This window comes from Calonectris borealis, chromosome 1 (assembly GCF_964195595.1).
Source record: "Calonectris borealis chromosome 1, bCalBor7.hap1.2, whole genome shotgun sequence".
In the NCBI taxonomy this organism is placed as follows: Eukaryota; Metazoa; Chordata; class Aves; order Procellariiformes; family Procellariidae; genus Calonectris; species Calonectris borealis.
Genome location: NC_134312.1, coordinates 121,745,121 through 121,763,165, shown reverse-complemented (window position 1 = coordinate 121,763,165; position 18,045 = coordinate 121,745,121). Strand labels below are relative to the sequence as shown.

Here is an 18,045-nt window from a genome sequence, read left to right as displayed (position 1 = left end):
ACGAGCAGAGGGTAGGACCATACAGTGTCCAGAGGTCCCATCCCTTCCAACCTAAATTATTCTGTGATGACACAGAAACTGAAGCATTGATTTGTCATGTGACCTGTACCACTAAGCACAGATTATTTTTCTCTCCTTTTCACAGCTCTTCATTAACGTCAGTTTTGGTTAAATAAAGGCCATATTATATCATGACTAAACTCACTGTCACAGACTGACTGACTGCTCCAATCTTTTCATCTCGGCTTCATACCTATCCCTTGCTTCCTCTTTTCCCTAGCTATGTGCTCCTACTGTCCTTCCCCCTATCCAAGCGAACATCCCCGAGCCCATAGATGCATGGTTCATTGACGCTCTGTCAGCAAAAGGGCTGGTTGCTCTTTCTGCAATGCCTAATACAGGGTTCTCAAACAGGGAGACCCTTCACGGGATATGGTTGGCAGCTATCTCTTAGGTATGGCAGCCATACCTAAGCAAGGAAGGCAACAGCAGGAGATAGGTCAAAATGCTCTGAAGATGCCCAGGAAGACTGGAGGAAAGTAATAAAACTCAAAAAAAGAGATGAACGTTTTTTACTTGGTTTACTGTAGTAAGATCATCTATTCCAAAACTTTAGTTAAAACAAACTCATTCAGCTCTTGATTCACATTGCTTTGATAGAAAGTAAGCTACTGGTTTACGGGTGAAGCACAGAAGACCACTCATTCCCTCAAGTACAGGGTCAGTTATAACAGCCTGGCACAAAAGGGCCATGCAGGTTATCTGATTTCCAGCACTATCATAATAAACATGTGTATTAGGAGGAAAAATTAAAATAGAAAAAGCATTCACTTACACTGGATGGTGTGCAGGAGCAACTTATATCTTTAGGATCTGAAATACAATACCACGCATAGTTAATAGTGAAAACAAGCATAACGAGCATCTCTTAAAACACTTATCAGTAGTGTATTTACCGGTAATAAACAAACAATACAGATAACACTGAAGTAGTCCTGGTAGAAATGTGTAACTGTAGCTTTAGAGAAAAAGAAAAGGGTGCTCCATGGTACCCTGTCCATCCTATGACCACATTAAGTGCTATTCTGGCAGTCCAGCTCATTACAGTGTTCTAGTTATATCTGCAGAACTTTTTACTTCCTGAGATAGGACAGTTACAGTAAAATAAGCATTCATACTAATATCTCTGAGTCTACCTACGGGCAAGACGGGGCATTCCTTTTTAATGTCTAATTTAAAGTGACAAAACTTGCTCTATCAGCTGATTTCTGTATTTCATAGCACAGAATATGATGACATGGGTTGAATGGTAGCACAGAATATACATTGCAGCCAGGTGGGACATTCTGCTAAGATACACTTGAACAATTTATAAATACAGAGAAGTAATAATAGGACAGAGGACGGAATTCTGAAGTGTTACTCTCTCAGGTATGCCAGAGTCTGAGCATATAAACTCTTTAGACGTACACAGGTTCTTCTCCACCTAGTGTTCTAGGAAGAAGTTCTTTAAGTATTGGCATAACTTGAAGAATATACTTTGCACTGGGTCACTTAGCTTAAACAGCTGGTGTTCTTCACCCATAATGAGCCCTCCATGGTTCTATCCCATTAAAGCACTTACGTTCAATAAGAAACAGGAAACAAACAATCCCCATCACAGCAATGATAACACCAGGCATCACGAAGGAAAGACCCCAGCACGTAGACACCCAATAAGCAGCAATTAAGGATCCCAAGATATTTCCCACTGAAGTGTGTGAATTCCAGATTCCCATGATCAAACCTCTCCTGCATTAAAAAAAAAACCCACAAACATTTCTTATTATTCCAACAATAAGCATTACTATATTGAGAAAAGTGTATCAAAAATAACTGTTCATCTGTGGTGTTAGTGAAATATTTGCAATCTTACTGTTCTTTAACTGACCACTTCTTTATGCTACAGTCTTTCATCTGGCAATTTCAAGGCACCTAAACATTAATAGAGGTGTTCTAAATAGTTCTTTGTGCATGACAGAACTCATCCTGCATTTAATGGCATTTAAAGGCACCACTAGGGCTTGCATATTTCTGGATAGAGTTTCTTTTATTAAAAAAAGCATGCAGATGTTGCATAGCATGTGCACACGAAGTCTGATGCTTCTGGGAATGAAAGTCCTCCTGCAAGCACATTGCACTGATGATCTGATACTTTTGGGGTATGTTAGACTTATCATGCAGAAGAACACAATCTGTACAGGATAGGCAGAGCAAATTCAGCATTTTCTGATCACATTCTGGACTTGCTAGGCACTAGTAGAAGATAACACCTGTGCAAGCTTGGCTAACAGACACATGAAACTTCTGCCTGCCTGGAAATCCCAGATTAGAGCTGCTGTAGAATAGCTCCAGCTGAGCTAATGTGAACCACAAAAATCCTACCGAAGTCATGACAGTTAGCACGTTTTTTTTCCTTATAAGTCATGGGAAAACTGCCTTGCCCTCAGCAGGAGTTTACCTGGAGCAACCTAATTTGAACTAAACCATACCTTTTCCTTTGGCTGAAGACAAGATCTAAGAGGTCTGCTCATGTTTCACGGAATTTGTAGCAAAATGAAAACAAGAACCAGATCACTGACATTCAAACCAGAGCCCTATCCACCAGACCACTACGTGGCCTCCTAAAAGTAAAGGCTGTTGCTTTTGCACAAAGGAAAATCTGAATAAACCTATTTGTTTTGCACAGACTCGCCAATTTTGTTCAGTATTGTATGACTGTGATCATTCTCTGCATTTTATAACATTCACCAAAAAGGCTGCAGGGACTATGGAAAACTAGTTTGAGCCTAGACCTTTTTAACTATCCTGTGATTTTATATAGAAAGCATTTACTTAATTTTCGTATGTCCTTCTCTTGAACCGATTGACAGTAATGTTCATTCAAGGGTATGTATCTACAATGGATGGCACTACAGTAGTGCTATCTATACTATATGCTACATGCATCAACCATTACCAGAGCCAATGGATTTAGCATGCAGCTTTTGCAAAATTTATGGAAAACTCCTGTATGGTATGACAAAATAAACATGAGTGATGTCTTCGCAGGATTAAGTAAAAAAAAAAAAAAGATGATTTAAAGAAAGTGACAAAAAGAAAGGTTAAATCAGAAGCCATACATATTTTTTTAATTAAATTTTCAAGTTTCTGTAAGTGTGTTAGAAAAAAAGACATTAGACAAAAAGATACTTTCAGAGTCACACCCTGACAACTGCTTTGAAACACAAATGAAAACACAGGAAATTCCACATTAAAATGGCATAACAACAGCCTTTATTAAAAGTGTTTTAAGAATTATTCTTAATTCAATTCCGCAATATTTCATCTGAAAAATTAAACATCAGACTAAAGAGCTACCACAGAACACTGTTTTGACATGAGAGAGAATATTTCAAACCAATATATAAACTAATCAGCATAAGAAAGAAAACTCCTCTCAAAGATCTACCTAACTGCTTGTTTTGTCCCAAAAAACCACTGAAGCAAAAGAAAGATAATTTAAATTGACTATAACATTATAGCCTGGAATGTGTTGATTTGTACTTCCAAAACTTTGGATTACATATTATTTACCTTCCTTTTCCAAACCAGTTGCCAATACATGTAACGACACTCGGCCAGCCAGTAGTTTGCACCAACCCATTAGCTATCTGAAAGTATATAAAAATAATAATAAACAAACATACCCTATAATGAGTCAGATTCCTACACAATTCCTGCCGAGTGCTGCACTGAGAAAAGGAAGCCTACACAAATGCTTTGAATTTAGAAATTTAGTGGGGGGTTTTGAAAGCATTCTTTTCCAAGAATAAACAAGTTACAATGCTTTGCGGAGATTCTTCCCTCTACCTACATCTCTCCAATTATTTTACGATTTAAAACACAAAAAATTGTAATTCAAATCACATGCTTACCAAAAATCACATTGCACTGAACTGAACAGAGAAATGAATTCCCCACACTCAACCAGCAACATAATACTTATCTCAGTTTGAACATAGGGCAAAGCACGTTTGCAATCAAACAAAAGAAAACTTTAGGGGAGACTGGGTAACTTTGAACATTCACTTTAAAATGCTTACCAGACACCTGTAAATAAACTGAGAGGAGAAACTTACTATATTCAGGCTGAAGTACGAACTACTGCAGCCTCCACGTTGCACAGATCATAACCCTAACTCATCCCAACTCCTAAAAAGCTCCCTATCTAGAATTACACATTAACACAAAGGTCACAATACAGTAATTCACACGTACAATGAGCATTTGAACATGCAACGAAACAACCTCACTCTCCCCAACAAAAACCAACGAGGCTGGTGGTGCGAGACCACCTTTGGTATTCCAGGATTCACCGACCACATCACGCGGTGCAGCATTGGTAGAGACAGCTTAACCCTAAAGGAGCCAGCTCCCGTCCTGGAAACCACGTAAGCCAAGAGCTGGGGCAGCGACACGGTTAAACGGATGACTTGGTGAAACGGTTATAAGAGCTTACAGTAGCCAAGTTAGTATCGCTGCATGCCGTGTTGCACAATGCCATGCAAACGTGCCAGCGGTGAAAGTGCTACTGCAGTAACACAAAGAAAGCAGCAGTGCAAGGTGCAGACCTGTCCAAAATGACTCAGAAATGCTAACCATATCCTGGTCCTGACCTAAATTCCATTTCAGGTCAATGGTAAATATTCTTGTGACGCCTGATTAGATCTACAAGTGCTCTGAAAAATCCCACACAATGCATCTCATTACAGAAGTTGCCTGTTCTCAGCCACACCAATGCGGGAGACTGTTCATCATTAGCAGTATAAATGTAATTTTCCTGCAGAGAAAGCCGAGATGCGTCACTCAGGTCTTGGCAGACTGACAAAAGTAAATACATTTGTTTTAAAACTCGCACACATTTAAGCTTGCAAAGATTTGATCACTGATGTGACACAGACTGAAGCACTTTAATTTGTTTTCAAAGATTTCTTCCGCTAAAAAAAACATTTTTCAAAAATAAAACCTGGGGCTATCCACTCTATCATTTCTGCCTGTCATCAACGACAATGTATGCCAGCAGTTACATCCTCCCATCCAACCACTAATCACTGTTTGCACCTGAAAAAAACCCCAATACAACACTAAACAGCACCATGGAAACTCAGAGTATCTAAATAACACCGTGCCTACCTGGGCCATTATGTAAAACCACAGATTATGTATATTATAGAAATAACCCAATCCAAACATTGCAGTGAAGAGTCCGCTAGCAAGCATGCCGACTGTCAGATAGTACCGGATAGGTAGCCGTTCTCCTATTATGCCACTTGGAATGTGGAAGGAAATAAAAAGAAAGGCAATAATTAAAAATGAGATCATACCCTAAGCCTACACAAATAAAGAATATTTTGTGTTGTTTAATTGTGGTTGAGCAGAAACTTTACTGGTAACTGCTGTTTTCCTTCACAGCAGCAAATGAGCAACTTTTAGCACTTGAGACAGTAAAAACCAACACACATTTCATGTTCGCTAATTGCCAAATGCTGACATCTGCACAACCATCTTTCAGGGAGATACTCACCTGCAGCACATCGGAAGTCATTTACTCACAGAGTCATTTTCCAAATAACCCGTAAGGTGGGACATGTCTCCAGCCTTTTAAAGCGAGACTTTTCTCCCTTGCTATTGATTCTAATTATGAAGGTTGTGGTTTTAGCCAATAAAAAGAAGCATCTCCAAGGAGCAGCAATATTGCACATTTTAAGATGGGTTCGGTATTACTTTTTAGGAGGTGTCTGCTTCTATCCTTTGACTGTAGAGAAAGCCAGGACAATGAGTTTAGTCTACGTGTGCAGGTTGGAGACTGATAAAGTTTGAGGACATATATTCCAGCATATATTCCTTCATATTCCATATGAAGGAAAGACAAGCTAGATTGCAAGTTAGAAAGCATTCCTGCACAAAGCAGTCAGGATGGGTGCACGTAAGAAGCCTTCAATATACCAACAGGTATGATACCACTGGGGACTCGGGACAATGTGTTTTTTTCCTTCAGCAATCAAGTTCTCACTCTCTTCACCAGAAACTTTACAGTAGGAAAGGACAATATCTCAGAAGTAGTACAGCCTCATAAATTAATAGTAAGCGATAAAGAGAGTGAGGTTTACCTTAAATACATTCCAATTGCATATGCACACAGAAACGAGTAATCCAGTGCTCCCAGTAACTGTTTGTAGTTGTTCTTGTCTAAGAATAATTTTCAAAACAAATTATCAGTTTAAATAATTCCCAACCATTTTTACATATTACAAGAAAAATGTTAGTGAACATGCACTGACATTTAATTTTCAATAGTCACTTTTAGATTTAAACATGCATTTTGCAAAACATTTTATTTAACCAAAAAAAAAAAACCCTCTAAAACTGACCCTTTTGCCTGTAACATATCAGGAAAATATTGGTAGGCCTGTTCTTAATTCCACCTTATTCAAAACAGCATTTTGGAAGAGAAGAAACATCAGTTATTAACAAGGTGGTCTCTTCTTATAGGTCCTTAGACAAAAGAAAACTCAAACTTTAACAGACTATTAAAAGTGGAAAGATGTGTTGCAGATGCTTGAGGTCCTACCAGTCAAAATGGCTAAAAAAAAAAAATCCATCATCATATAGGCTTTTCAGGAATCAGCTTAATATATATTTTCAAATGGTTAAGGCCTTTTACATTTCATTTTCCAACTACTCATAAGGCACAGAGATAGAAGTCTTATTTAAAAAAAAAACAAACAGGGTTCTGCTCTGTACAGCAAATGACCGTGATCACAACTAAATGGGACTTGCAGGCAGGATGGAGGGAGCAGGAGGCACTCCACCCAGATAGAAACACCAAGTCTAGTCTCAAGAGACCCGAGCTCGTACCAAGAAAGTTTGTGTATTTGCAAGGAGCCACAACTCCCATTGACTTTGAGAATAAAGCCACAGTTACTAAAGCATTCCTTCTTTCAGTGGTACTCCCAGCTTGCCAGCTATGTTGCCTGAAAAACAGAACTGAAAGAACCAGTCTAGAGTGCCATCCCAAAGGGGTAGCTTTGCAATAGCCTGTGTGTTCATGGAAAAAGGAGGACACGGTGGCTCAGAAGTCTCCATTAAGAAAGCTAACTAGTGTTTTAGACAAGCAAACTTGGTCTCCCCTTGGTCCAGGGACAAGAAACAGCAACCAACTTTAACTGCATCCCAATACACTTGGAAACCTGTGGGACTAAATTTCAGTAGACTGATTACCTTGCAGCAGGCAGTTAATACACAGAATTTTGTCCACAGAAAACGCAGAGCTCAGATCTTTAATTATCTTTGAACAGAGTAGGACTTCTTTTTAATTGCTAATTAAAGAATAATAAGAATGGATGGCTAGATAGACTGGTAGTGGTAGTGATAAAAGTGTCAAGGAAGCATGCAAAATCTCTATTAAATTCAAATACAATTAAATTCAAATTTAATTGTAAGTAGGCAAGTATTTTTTCTATTTAAGTGAAGGGCCAGGTTCATAAGCTATTCAGTAAGTTGTCAAGTCTCTTCTGCAATAGTCTCCTGTTTTTCTCCATTAAAATGGGGAGAAAAATATTCTTTCTGGCTGAGAAGGACTCTGAAAAGTTCCAATTTAGATAAACACCAAGTGATTTCATTTAAATGATTGCTGGACCTTGAATTAAAACAGCAGAAAATTATAATGATTTATTTTAGTCTTCACCCTTTTTTTCCTTAATAGACATTTTAAAGACAAATCTCATTTTCTGACTGAGAACTGATCTACTGAAACCATCCCATAGCTATACAGTTAAAATAACGTCAGTTGTTTAAGTGACTTTAAGTAGGAAAGACATCATAAGGTAAGTCACAACTTTCTTTGGAAAAATCAATGAGAACATGGAAAACAAAACACCCCTCCCATACACATCTCCTGAATCCCTCCACACAAGAAGAAGAAATAGCAAGAGGCAATTAATCTAATTATGAATATCAGCTCATTATTAGGAAAGAAAAAAACAAAACCAAAAAACCAGCCCTTACCAAATGGCTCCCAACCACACTGAGATACATTAGATGGCTTTTTGGCAGGCTGAATCTGGGCAGCATATTCTTTGTAGGAGTTGAGTTCAACTTCACGTGAAGCAGCACAATGCTTATGCAGCTCTCCCTGATACAGAAAGAAAATTTGAAAATGGAAAATTCACTTGTTACTGTTAATCCCCATACAGCAACAAATGTAACAATCCTAGCTCTATATGAATCTGTGTCAAACCCACTGAAATCAGTAAAACTTAGCCATTATTAATGGCTTAGTATTTTGGTGGGCGAAGCCACCATTACACGAGAGAGTAATTACGCGGTTAGAAACAACATGCTATGGTGAACTGGCGTTTGTGACACTGCAAAATTTCAAAATTCTTCACTAATACTAAGCTACTTTGCCCACTGTTACTCATCAGTTATATACAATACAGCCCTGGGGGATTTGATTTGTGTTTGCCAAGTTATACAGGCCGAAGATTAAACTAACAAACCTAGAATTAGATAATATTTTGCCACCAGCTTCACTAGGAACAGAGTCCCAAGCTGTCCTGGTTTCAGCTGTGGTTAAACCGCAACACAAGCGTACAGACAACTATGACTACGATGCTCAACAGTACTTGGAAGAGTCTTGTAAATGCCAGTAGAATTTTATCACGTTTGACTCATCAGTTATGAGCAACTTTTCTCAAACATACAAATGTAAACTTGTAAACTCTTAAATATCTATAATTAGATTAATTCACATGAATTAAGTGTAGGCTTAATGTAACAGTGTAGCTGTTTCAAGTCTTAAGCCCAAAGATTAGACATATACGCAATATTCTAGGTGTGGTCTTACTAAAGTTTATCAAATAAATGTCACTGCGTACTACCTTTATCAGTTTTTCATCTTATAAACCATTCCAAGTTAAAGTTTAACACCGCCTTTCACAAAAGGAAATACTGAAAAAGATGACTACTTCCGTGTTTGACAGGAGTAGAAGGATGTTTAAACAAGGACATAATGTTGCTTACCTTAACTATACTAATAGGTTTCCTTGATAAATGGAAGCTGGCATACAACAAGAAAGTGAGAGAGAAAATGAAGGCTCTATACCTACAATATGAAAAAAAAAAAAGTAGTATTTGAAAATTATTTTATTCAGATTTACTTCTAGCACTAAGTTCCATAAAAACATTACACAACTCATTGGTAATCTTGGAATAGCGGAAGACAACTTTTTTCATGTTCTCTAACAGCCTGAAGAACCACCCCAGCAGTTATGCTGCTTTAAATATCTGGTCTGCTCTGGCTTTGGGAGGGAGTTTAGTAGCACATAGGTACAGGCAGGACAACATGGCAGTGCTCTGGAGACCACAGTGCTGATCTGCCTTGTTTACAACCCTCCTTTGGGGGCTATTAAAAGGCAGTTTAACATTAAACATACTGATAACCAGATTTCACATTTCACTGTCTCATCCGGTTTTCTGGTATGATTAGGACATAAAAGATGGCTCTGTGAATTGTCAGTTTGGCTACTGTGGGTTACTACTTCTTTCTTTCCTCATTGCTTTTAGGATTTTGCTTTACTTTTGCCTTCCTCTGTAACAACAGAAATCAGCCATTTCTACAGATGGAGAGGGGGACTGACACTGACTGTGTGTACTGTCAGCTGGAGCACATGAACATAATTAAGCAGCTTTGGGACTGGGAAGGAATTTTCCCTTGTACCTCACTGGCATTCTTGGGTCTTTCTCTGCAGTTCATCTGAATTAAAAGGACATCTCAAACTCTTTGTCACTGCAAGCATTAAACAAAGATAACAATCTGATCTATTCTATTCTCTACCTGAAGCACATTTCAATTATTTAAGAAGGAGAGCATTTTGTGGATTTGTGCTTTTAACAATTCACAGAGATCAGAGTGTATCTACTGACTCCTCCTAGCCTTAATCTTAAAATTAACATCTGTAAGTAAAAGTACATATATACATACAAAGATCTGATATCACGCAGCCTACTATGGTCCCTAATTTTTAATTAACCTTTTTCAATCATTTTCTGCCTTATAAATTTTTACATAACACGGGTCTTGTTTTATAGTTCTGGCATATTTACAGATACATTAAAAAAAAAAAAAAAAAAAGAGTGAGTTGTCCCATGAGTTGAGTTTTTCACCCCCATAACTGAAAACATCCTCACAAGTGATAAAACTGAAATGACTTTGTCCTTGCTGCTCTACTAAAGCAAGCATGTGATAAAATTGCTCAAATGGGAAGTGCTTGGTCTTTCATTTGTTATTTTTTTGTTTTTCACACACAATTGACTCAGTATTCTATCTCAGAAAGCACAAGAACTGATGCCATCCAACCTCCAGGATTAGTTTTCCTAAAGCAAAGAATTTTTGGTTTTGTTTGGGGTTTGTTTGGGGTTTGTTTTGGGTTTTTTTGTTTGTTTGTTTTGTTTTCTTTTTAAATATTACAGTAGCAAGAACTAAAACTGTAATTCTACAAGTCTATATTACACATCAAATTATAGGGGAGAAAATACACTTGTGGTTAAGAAAAGAAAGTAACCTCGAGCACCCCTCCCACTTAAGAGTTTGAAAATAAAAATCTGAAATTTATCCCTTCAAACACATACCTTGCAAAGAAAAGGACAAAAGGCTTTATTCTCTAGCACACTTGACTAGTAAGGGTCTGTCTGGGTTTCCCCAACGAAGTATTTCACTTTTTAAATGTCAGCAATATTTATTTATTATACAACTGACTATATTTTCTTGCTGTATATATTAAGCAATGAAAAAGCAAAAATAGAGCAAGGCAACAGTATCATCTTCCCCAGATACAAACCCACATTGTCCAAAACAAAGATCACCACCATACTTCAAGACTTACCACTGATCTCGTGAAAATGAAGTGATGAAGTGAATCCCAGGAGGAAGCTGAGCCATCTACTCTACAGCTGGTATCAAATTTTAGGCGACACAATTATGTACTTGTGACAATGTTCTCTGTTCTTCAGAATGCGTAACAAAGATCCTCCCCAAAGCCGTTAACAAATAGGCTGTTAACAAACGTGGAAGATATGCTGCTGAGTTGATCTCCCTGTAGGTTTTTTTTCCTTATACCTTCAGTCACGACGTGGCAAATTCTTCACTCTGCCTTTGTTAATTGCGGATCTTCAAACAAGAGAAGCTGATAAGTAAATATTCTTACTGAGTTATTGTAATATTTTCTAATCATAACATTTGAATTAGCAATTATCTATTTCAGAGATAAGTAATTACCATAGCAAACCTTCTAGACATCAAAAATGTAACGAAGAATTTTAAGCCAATATAAATTGCAGCCTTTTCTGAATTTTATCATGTATAATCTATTTTGAGAAGCCAGCATTGTATAAAGCAGTGGGGACACAAGGGAAAGATACACCTAGAACATGATCCAAAGCCAGCTGACATCAAAGCACTCTGCTTTTGTCCCAGGAAGACTACAAATAGGCAACTCCCCACCTTACGAAGATCTATTTTAACACTTTATCAGAATGTTTATCAGAAACATTCATGAGGTTGAAATTTGTTCAAAAATGACTGTAGTGTTTTCAGCTCAGAATAGAGACTCCTCCAGCCTGAGAGTGGCTGCTGCTGAACAATGCTGCCAGCAAGCCTTCACCACCACTCCCTCTTCCAGCCCGACTTCCTTGTCCCAGTATCAGTGCTGCACAAAGCACCACACCATCAGAAAACTTGGAAAAGAAAAAAAAAAGTTTTTTCAGCACTTGAGCTCCCTACACCAGCTCATCCAGCACAAGGGAGAAGGCAGGCTCACGCGTGTACGTGACGTGCAGGGAAGAGCAAAACTGTAGCAGCATCAATTCAGTTTGGTTTAAAATCTTGTAGAGTTCCTCCTGTTTGTTCAAATTTGGGCTGAAGCCCCTCAAGAGAAAAAGATGCACAGTACCCTTTATTACAGGGACTGCAACAGGAACTAGCTGCACTGTTATTTCACAGCAAGTCTGAGCCAACTGTTGCGTAAGATGACAAAAGGCACTGTAGGCAAAAGGTGTGACTGCAACTCATGCCTGTGAGCCAAGCCTAACAGCAGAGCCACCCCAGCAGAATGCCAAATAACACACCAGGGTCTGCAACATAACCCCTACCGTGCTGGCAGCCCAGCTAGTGGGCTTAACGCCAGCACTAGCCACTGCCACGCTCCTGATGGGAACCTGGTAGGATACAGAACTAGCTCTCCTGGTAAACAGCGGGAGGTGAGCTAAAGCAAAATCTCCTTTGAAGAAAACCACACCTGCCAAGACCAAGGGTTTGTCTTAACCTGGGAATTTTAGAGGCTGCCACAGGGCAGGCAAAGGTGTGAGCCTCTCTCCTCTCATCTTTCTTGCTCCATCTTACTACAGAAATCAAAACTACTCCTCCTCAGCAGCTGAATGACAACACCAAACAGTATCTGCTGCGTCAAAGCTGGCAACCTAAAAGCTTCACAGGCTTTTTCCCCCAGGAATGAAGGAAAACTACCACCTCTTCACGTAACAGAGTATCCCACCAAAAGATCAAGGGTCTGCTCCTTTATGCTAACACATTTTTGTCATAGCTTCAATTTTTCCACAGTGTCCTGGTTCAGCTTGACACCTCCCTCCCCTAATAGCGAATTGACTTGCTAATCTCGTTTGGCATGTTCCACCTCCTCCCCCCGGCCCTCAATCAGATAACTAGTTGTGCAATTAATCAGCAAACCCCATAATCATTCCCACCCACCATGAGATTCCTACCTCCCTTCTGAAGTTGCAGAGGTTAGGGAAAGTGCAACCCTACACCCTGCTCCCCTCTCCCACCCCCAGCTGCAGGTCCCTGCCTCCATCTGTGTCAGACCTTGTCGTCACACAGGGATGGTTCAGGTGGCTGATCCATCAGAAAACCTGCCCTGAAAAACAGCTGATCCAATAGAAAATATTAACTCACTCTGTGGCCACAAAACCACTACATAGGATGAACCCAAAGCAGCAGGAGCATAAAGGCGGGGACTAAAGGTGGGACTGCCCCTTACAGCCATGGCTAGCTAGTTAGGTCAGCTGAACTCTAATGTCAAACCAACAGCTGCTTGTCAGTAATTCTGGGTTTGGTTGAAATGAGCTGTGGACAGCTCCAGTGGGAGAAGAAAGGTAAGAAGAGGTGGGCACAAGCAGCTGAGAGGAGGAGTAAACTTTTCTTCCAGCAGTGACAGATCTGTTTCAGGGTGATCCCAAACCCCATCTCCCCTCTCTCACAGTTATCCCAGACACCAAAACTATTATTTAACTGACCACACTTTAAGTGAGAGGTGATAGAAATACCTACTGGGGAAAAAACTGAAAGGCTGGCAAAGAACAAAAATCTGAGGTCATAAACCCCTTAAAATATAACGGGACAAGGTAATTGTCATGACAGAAAAGTAATTGTTTAGCAGGTTACTATTTAACAGCTTTAGTGTAAGCAGAAAAAGATTTCATGCATCTTACAAACAGGTTTCAGTGCTAAGTGGTCACATAAGGTTGCGCATCTGTGCACCTGCTGCACAGATCATACTCACACCACTTCCTAACAGCATATCCTGGCCATAAATCTAGAGTCACAAGGCCCTAGCAAAGACGACTGGACTATGAGCAGCATTTAGAGACCTGCACCCTAACTCTATTCATTTTATCTACTGCAGGCAGAGAGACCTGAGCTCTCATTTACTCATCAACAGCTTATCTCTGTCCCCATATATCCATAAGTTCCTCTGATATTAATGTGCTTTTAATAAACAAATAAAACTTCCCCCCTTTATTGTAGCAATAAAACTTGTGGTAACAGGTTATAAAGACTGCATCCTGCTGTAGATTAAACCAGACTTAAAAACCAAGCTATTTTTCAGAAATGACATTAACAGGCTAGTTTACCAACACATCCTTTATATTTCTGGTTTACTAAGGAAGCCGAAGGATGAGCTCCAATTCAATCACTTGAACTAGTTTTCTGTTCTTTCATTTTCGGCAACTATTTTACCTGACAATGAAAACAAACACTTCCACTTCCTCCTTGTTGTACTGTAACGTATAAAGCAATATTCTGGTATTTACTTTGAATACATGTTTACCTTCCAAACTTTGTATTGCTTCTTCAGGCTTCCCGCTGCACTGGCTGAAACGCAGCTCCCTCCCTGATTCAGGAAAATAGTCATTTGCCTTTACCACTGCAAATACTGCAAACCTTGGCTCAGCTGTGCTGCACGCTGGAGACACAGAGCGAAGCTCCTGCCTGGCCCCTGCCCCTTGTACACAGTTCCCCTGGAGGGCAGACATTAATTCTGCATATGCAGAGACAGTCGGTAATGCAAGTCCTCATCAGGGTGTCCTTAGGGACTCCAAGGGCCTTGAGACACACGCAGATCAAATACATATTGTGCTTAATACCCAGCAGCTCAGCACCTGAGCCATAAAGTGCCAAATCCATCAGCTTTGGACCTTAAATGCCCATATTCCTTCCATTTAATACAGAAAGTGAAAAACAGTTAATCCTGGTTTAACAGCAGCGGACAAGAGTCCTTGTGAATACACAGTGAATCCACACCTGCGTCCCAGGACCCTGCATTACCAACCGCACCACACCAGGGGCTACCGCAACACCAGACGACCCCGTGGAAGCCGGCGGAGGCTCCCCTAAATGCCGAGCCAGGCCAAGGACAGCAACTCTCACCCCGCGGTCCTGCGGGGCCAGGCCAGGAGCCGAGCGAGGGGAAGGTGGCAAGCACGCGCCTCTCCCCCGGCGGCACGAGGTGCCGTGGCCTCCGGGAGCCCCCACCCGCACCCCACGGGGAGGTTTCAGGCAGCTCAATGCCAGCCGAGGGCTGGTCTCTGCCTCTGGGCTGCCGCCGGCGGCCGCGCACCCTTAGGGGCACAAGCATAGAATTACTCCCTCCGCTACCAGCGAAACCTAGGGGCGCCCCCAAAACAACCCTCCCCGGGTCCGGGGCCTGACCCCGCCGGCTGGGGCGGAGGAAGGGGGGACTCACCGCAAGCCCAGCCTCGAAGAAAGAAAAGGGGGAAAGCAAGACAAAAGGCGAAGGAAAGAAAACGGAGAGCCGGGGGCGGTGAACGCCTGTGCCCCGGCAGCACTGCAGCCGCCTGCCCAACGCCTCCGGCGAAAAGCCGGGGCCGCGGCGCCCGGGGCACCCCCCGCCCGGCCACCGGCCCCGGGCAACCCCGCGGGGCAAGGGGCCGCCGCCACACAGGCGGGAAGCGGCGGCGACGCCCCCGCTCCGCCCCTGCCGCGGGCACGGCAGGTGCACGGCCGCCCCCCGCCCGCCGAGCCTACCCGCTGCCGCTGCTCTCGCCCTCCCGCCGCCGGTAGCTTCCTGCTTCCTGCCTGGCCTGCGCCGAGCCGAGCGGCCGGGCGCGGCTGCGGATCGCCGCCCGGCCGCGGGAGCTGCGCGGCGGACCGGTCTGCCCGGGCCCCTCCCCGCCGTGCCGTGGAGGAGGAGGAGGAGGAGGGCGCCCCGCGGCGGCGGGGCGGGCCGCACCACGGGTGGGCTCCGCACGGCTCGGCTCGGCGGGCAGCCGGGCACCCCGCCGGGGCGGGCCGGGCCGGGCCGCGGCGGCCGGTAGGAGTGGCGCCGTGGGCTGGTCCGTGCCGGCAGCGCGCCCCGCGGAGGCTCCGGGCCGCCTCTGGAATCGCCGGCGAAGCCTGCGAGGGGAACCGCTGCCCCCGGCCCGCCGGGGAGCCGCGGAGAGAAAAGCCGCTCCCTGAGCCGGTGCTGCCTGCCGTTCCCGCCTACCCACCTGTCACCCCGGCGGCCTCTCCCGCTCCAGAGTGGCGGCCCGACGCCCTCTGCGTTGCCCGGCATCGCCAGTGCGGTCCCCAGGCAGGCCGCTGGCCCCGTCCCCGTCCCGGGTGTGCACAGGTGCTTCACTGCAGCACTGTGGGCTGCCCGCCTGAAATATGCGAAGGTATTTCTGGTGCCAAACTGCAAACGTTCAGAAATCACGCACCAGGTCATCTGAAAACTGATGGAAAAATTCCGTGGCACTTCTTTAAAAAAGAAAGAAATCATTTATTTTACTTGCCTTCTGGTTTCCTGATCCTGCAATGCTTTTTCATTTTCAGCAACCATATATACTTCAAAGTTTAGTTATTTATATAAATGCATACCTTCAGCTGCAGGTGTATTTCTCTATCATGACCACCTCACCAGCGCGGGTAACCCTATGCTGTTTATTTCATCCAAAACTGAAGAGTTGCTAACAGTTACCTTGCGCAGGTTTTAATTTGTCTGTATAACTCTTTGTCCCATGTAGAGTATCACCTACCTGGCACAAGCAACCCACTTAAGGCACTCACTAAAATGTTCAGTTTTATTTTGTCTCTTCCCTCTCCTCTGGCACTGCCCACACCGGTAATTTCAATAAAAGAAACTCTTTGACTTCCAGTATGATACTACTTAGGCCCCACATTTCAAACACTCAGGCACGTGCTTGGCTTTGCTCCACGATCCCAGTGGCATCTTTCCTTCACTTTCTATCTGTCAATAAACAAGCCCTTCTCCCTTACTGTAACGTTTGCAGAACGCGGGTCTCAGAGTTGCACCAGACCATGGTGCAGACGGGTGTTGCACAATCTGCTGCTGCTAAGCTTGTCACCAGCAGACGCTGACTCCTGCTCAGGCTCTCATCCTTCTAGCTGAGAGTTGTAAGCAGTGAATCAGAGGTTAAAAAAAAAGTCTTCATCTCCCCAAACGCTACAAAGTTGCTACTTGAAAAGCTAATGCACTGCTCTTGATTAGCATCAATCTTATCTTCTACAAAGATGATGTTGGTTCGCAGGTAAAAGCAAAAGCCACTACTCAGCATCAAGAGGTCTCACCTCAGCACAGCTTTTACAGAACTGTCATGCGGTATAAGACAAACCACAGTTTCATTCAGTGTCTTGGGGAAAGGACAGCGTAGTTGCTTTTTGACAATACAGTCCCGTGTCCCTTGTGAATCCAAAAGAAAAATCATCTGCCCCAAACCCGCCCCAGCTCAGCTGAAATGGCTGATGCTCTGGGCAGTAGGGCTAAGTTTAGCCACTTGGCACTCGGAGGTGGAGCACAAACAGGCATGTCCCAGGGCCACTTCAGCTCTCCGTGTTTACTGTCCCCCATATGATGGTGCATGAAACAGACAAGGAAATACTTCAAGCCTCGTTACTCTTCTGAGCACACGTATCATGGAAATGACACTGTCTTACGGAGAGGGCATTTGTTCCCCAGGGTGGAAAAGCACATGCTAACATCAGATACAGATGGGGAAGTTACAGCCAGAGCAGAGCATCTATTTATGTTGGTGTTTGTAATTTCTGCTGTAACAACAATTTAGCAGAGACAAAACTAGACAGGGAACGCTCCTCTAGGAAAAGGGATCTGCATGAACCACGTGGCTGCACTCTTGCACCTGCACGAGAAGGCACCCAGGCACCATCTATTCTGACTGGCACACACACACACAAAAATGAAGATTTGTCTCTTTACAGCAGAAGAGGTCAGGCCCATCACAGTGCATTTGTTTGTATACATGATTAGCCATCCCAAATTATCACAACAATTATCATCATCATGCAGGATCCTCATATTTTTTAAATTGGTGTTGGCTTGGCCCTTTTTAAGTTCCTTAAAGAATTTAACCTGCTTGAGTACATTTCTATCTTCAGTTACAAGCAACTTGCAAAAAAGCACGAGCCAAACAACCACAAAACCCCCTGATATTTTTCCTACTTGAAGTAGAAGCTGCATCTCCCATTAAAATAAAGGTCCCTCCTAATCCGTTCCTCTAACATCACTGGAACCTGCCGGCTGCCACACTTGGCACCACTGCTCTCTCTGCTATGCCAGTGCTGGCCACCAGCAGCTACAGCTGCCAGAAGCCATCAAATAAGTAAGAACGCAGAGAGAAGGAGCAGCATGA

General features: G+C 42.7%; 1 protein-coding gene across 4 annotated transcripts in view; it reads right to left on the bottom strand.

Moving 5' to 3' along the window:
• SLC37A1 (solute carrier family 37 member 1) overlaps nt 1-15,528 on the bottom strand; it is a 42,728-nt gene extending 27,200 nt beyond the window's left edge. For 2 of the 4 annotated variants that reach the window (XM_075173097.1, XM_075173118.1), the window contains exons 1-9: nt 15,422-15,528; nt 10,968-11,251; nt 9,106-9,187; nt 8,089-8,215; nt 6,192-6,270; nt 5,215-5,350; nt 3,616-3,692; nt 1,625-1,791; nt 836-873 (exon numbers count right to left, since the gene is read on the bottom strand). In XM_075173097.1, coding sequence (XP_075029198.1) covers nt 836-873; nt 1,625-1,791; nt 3,616-3,692; nt 5,215-5,350; nt 6,192-6,270; nt 8,089-8,215; nt 9,106-9,187; nt 10,968-11,023 — 762 coding nt within the window. In that variant the 5' untranslated portion in view covers nt 11,024-11,251; nt 15,422-15,528. Of the gene's footprint in view, nt 1-835; nt 874-1,624; nt 1,792-3,615; nt 3,693-5,214; nt 5,351-6,191; nt 6,271-8,088; nt 8,216-9,105; nt 9,188-10,967; nt 11,252-14,204; nt 14,268-15,421 lie in introns of all 4 variants that reach the window. The other 2 variants (XM_075173107.1, XM_075173126.1) reach the window with 2 other exon arrangements.
• Between the last annotated feature and the right edge of the window lie 2,517 nt (nt 15,529-18,045).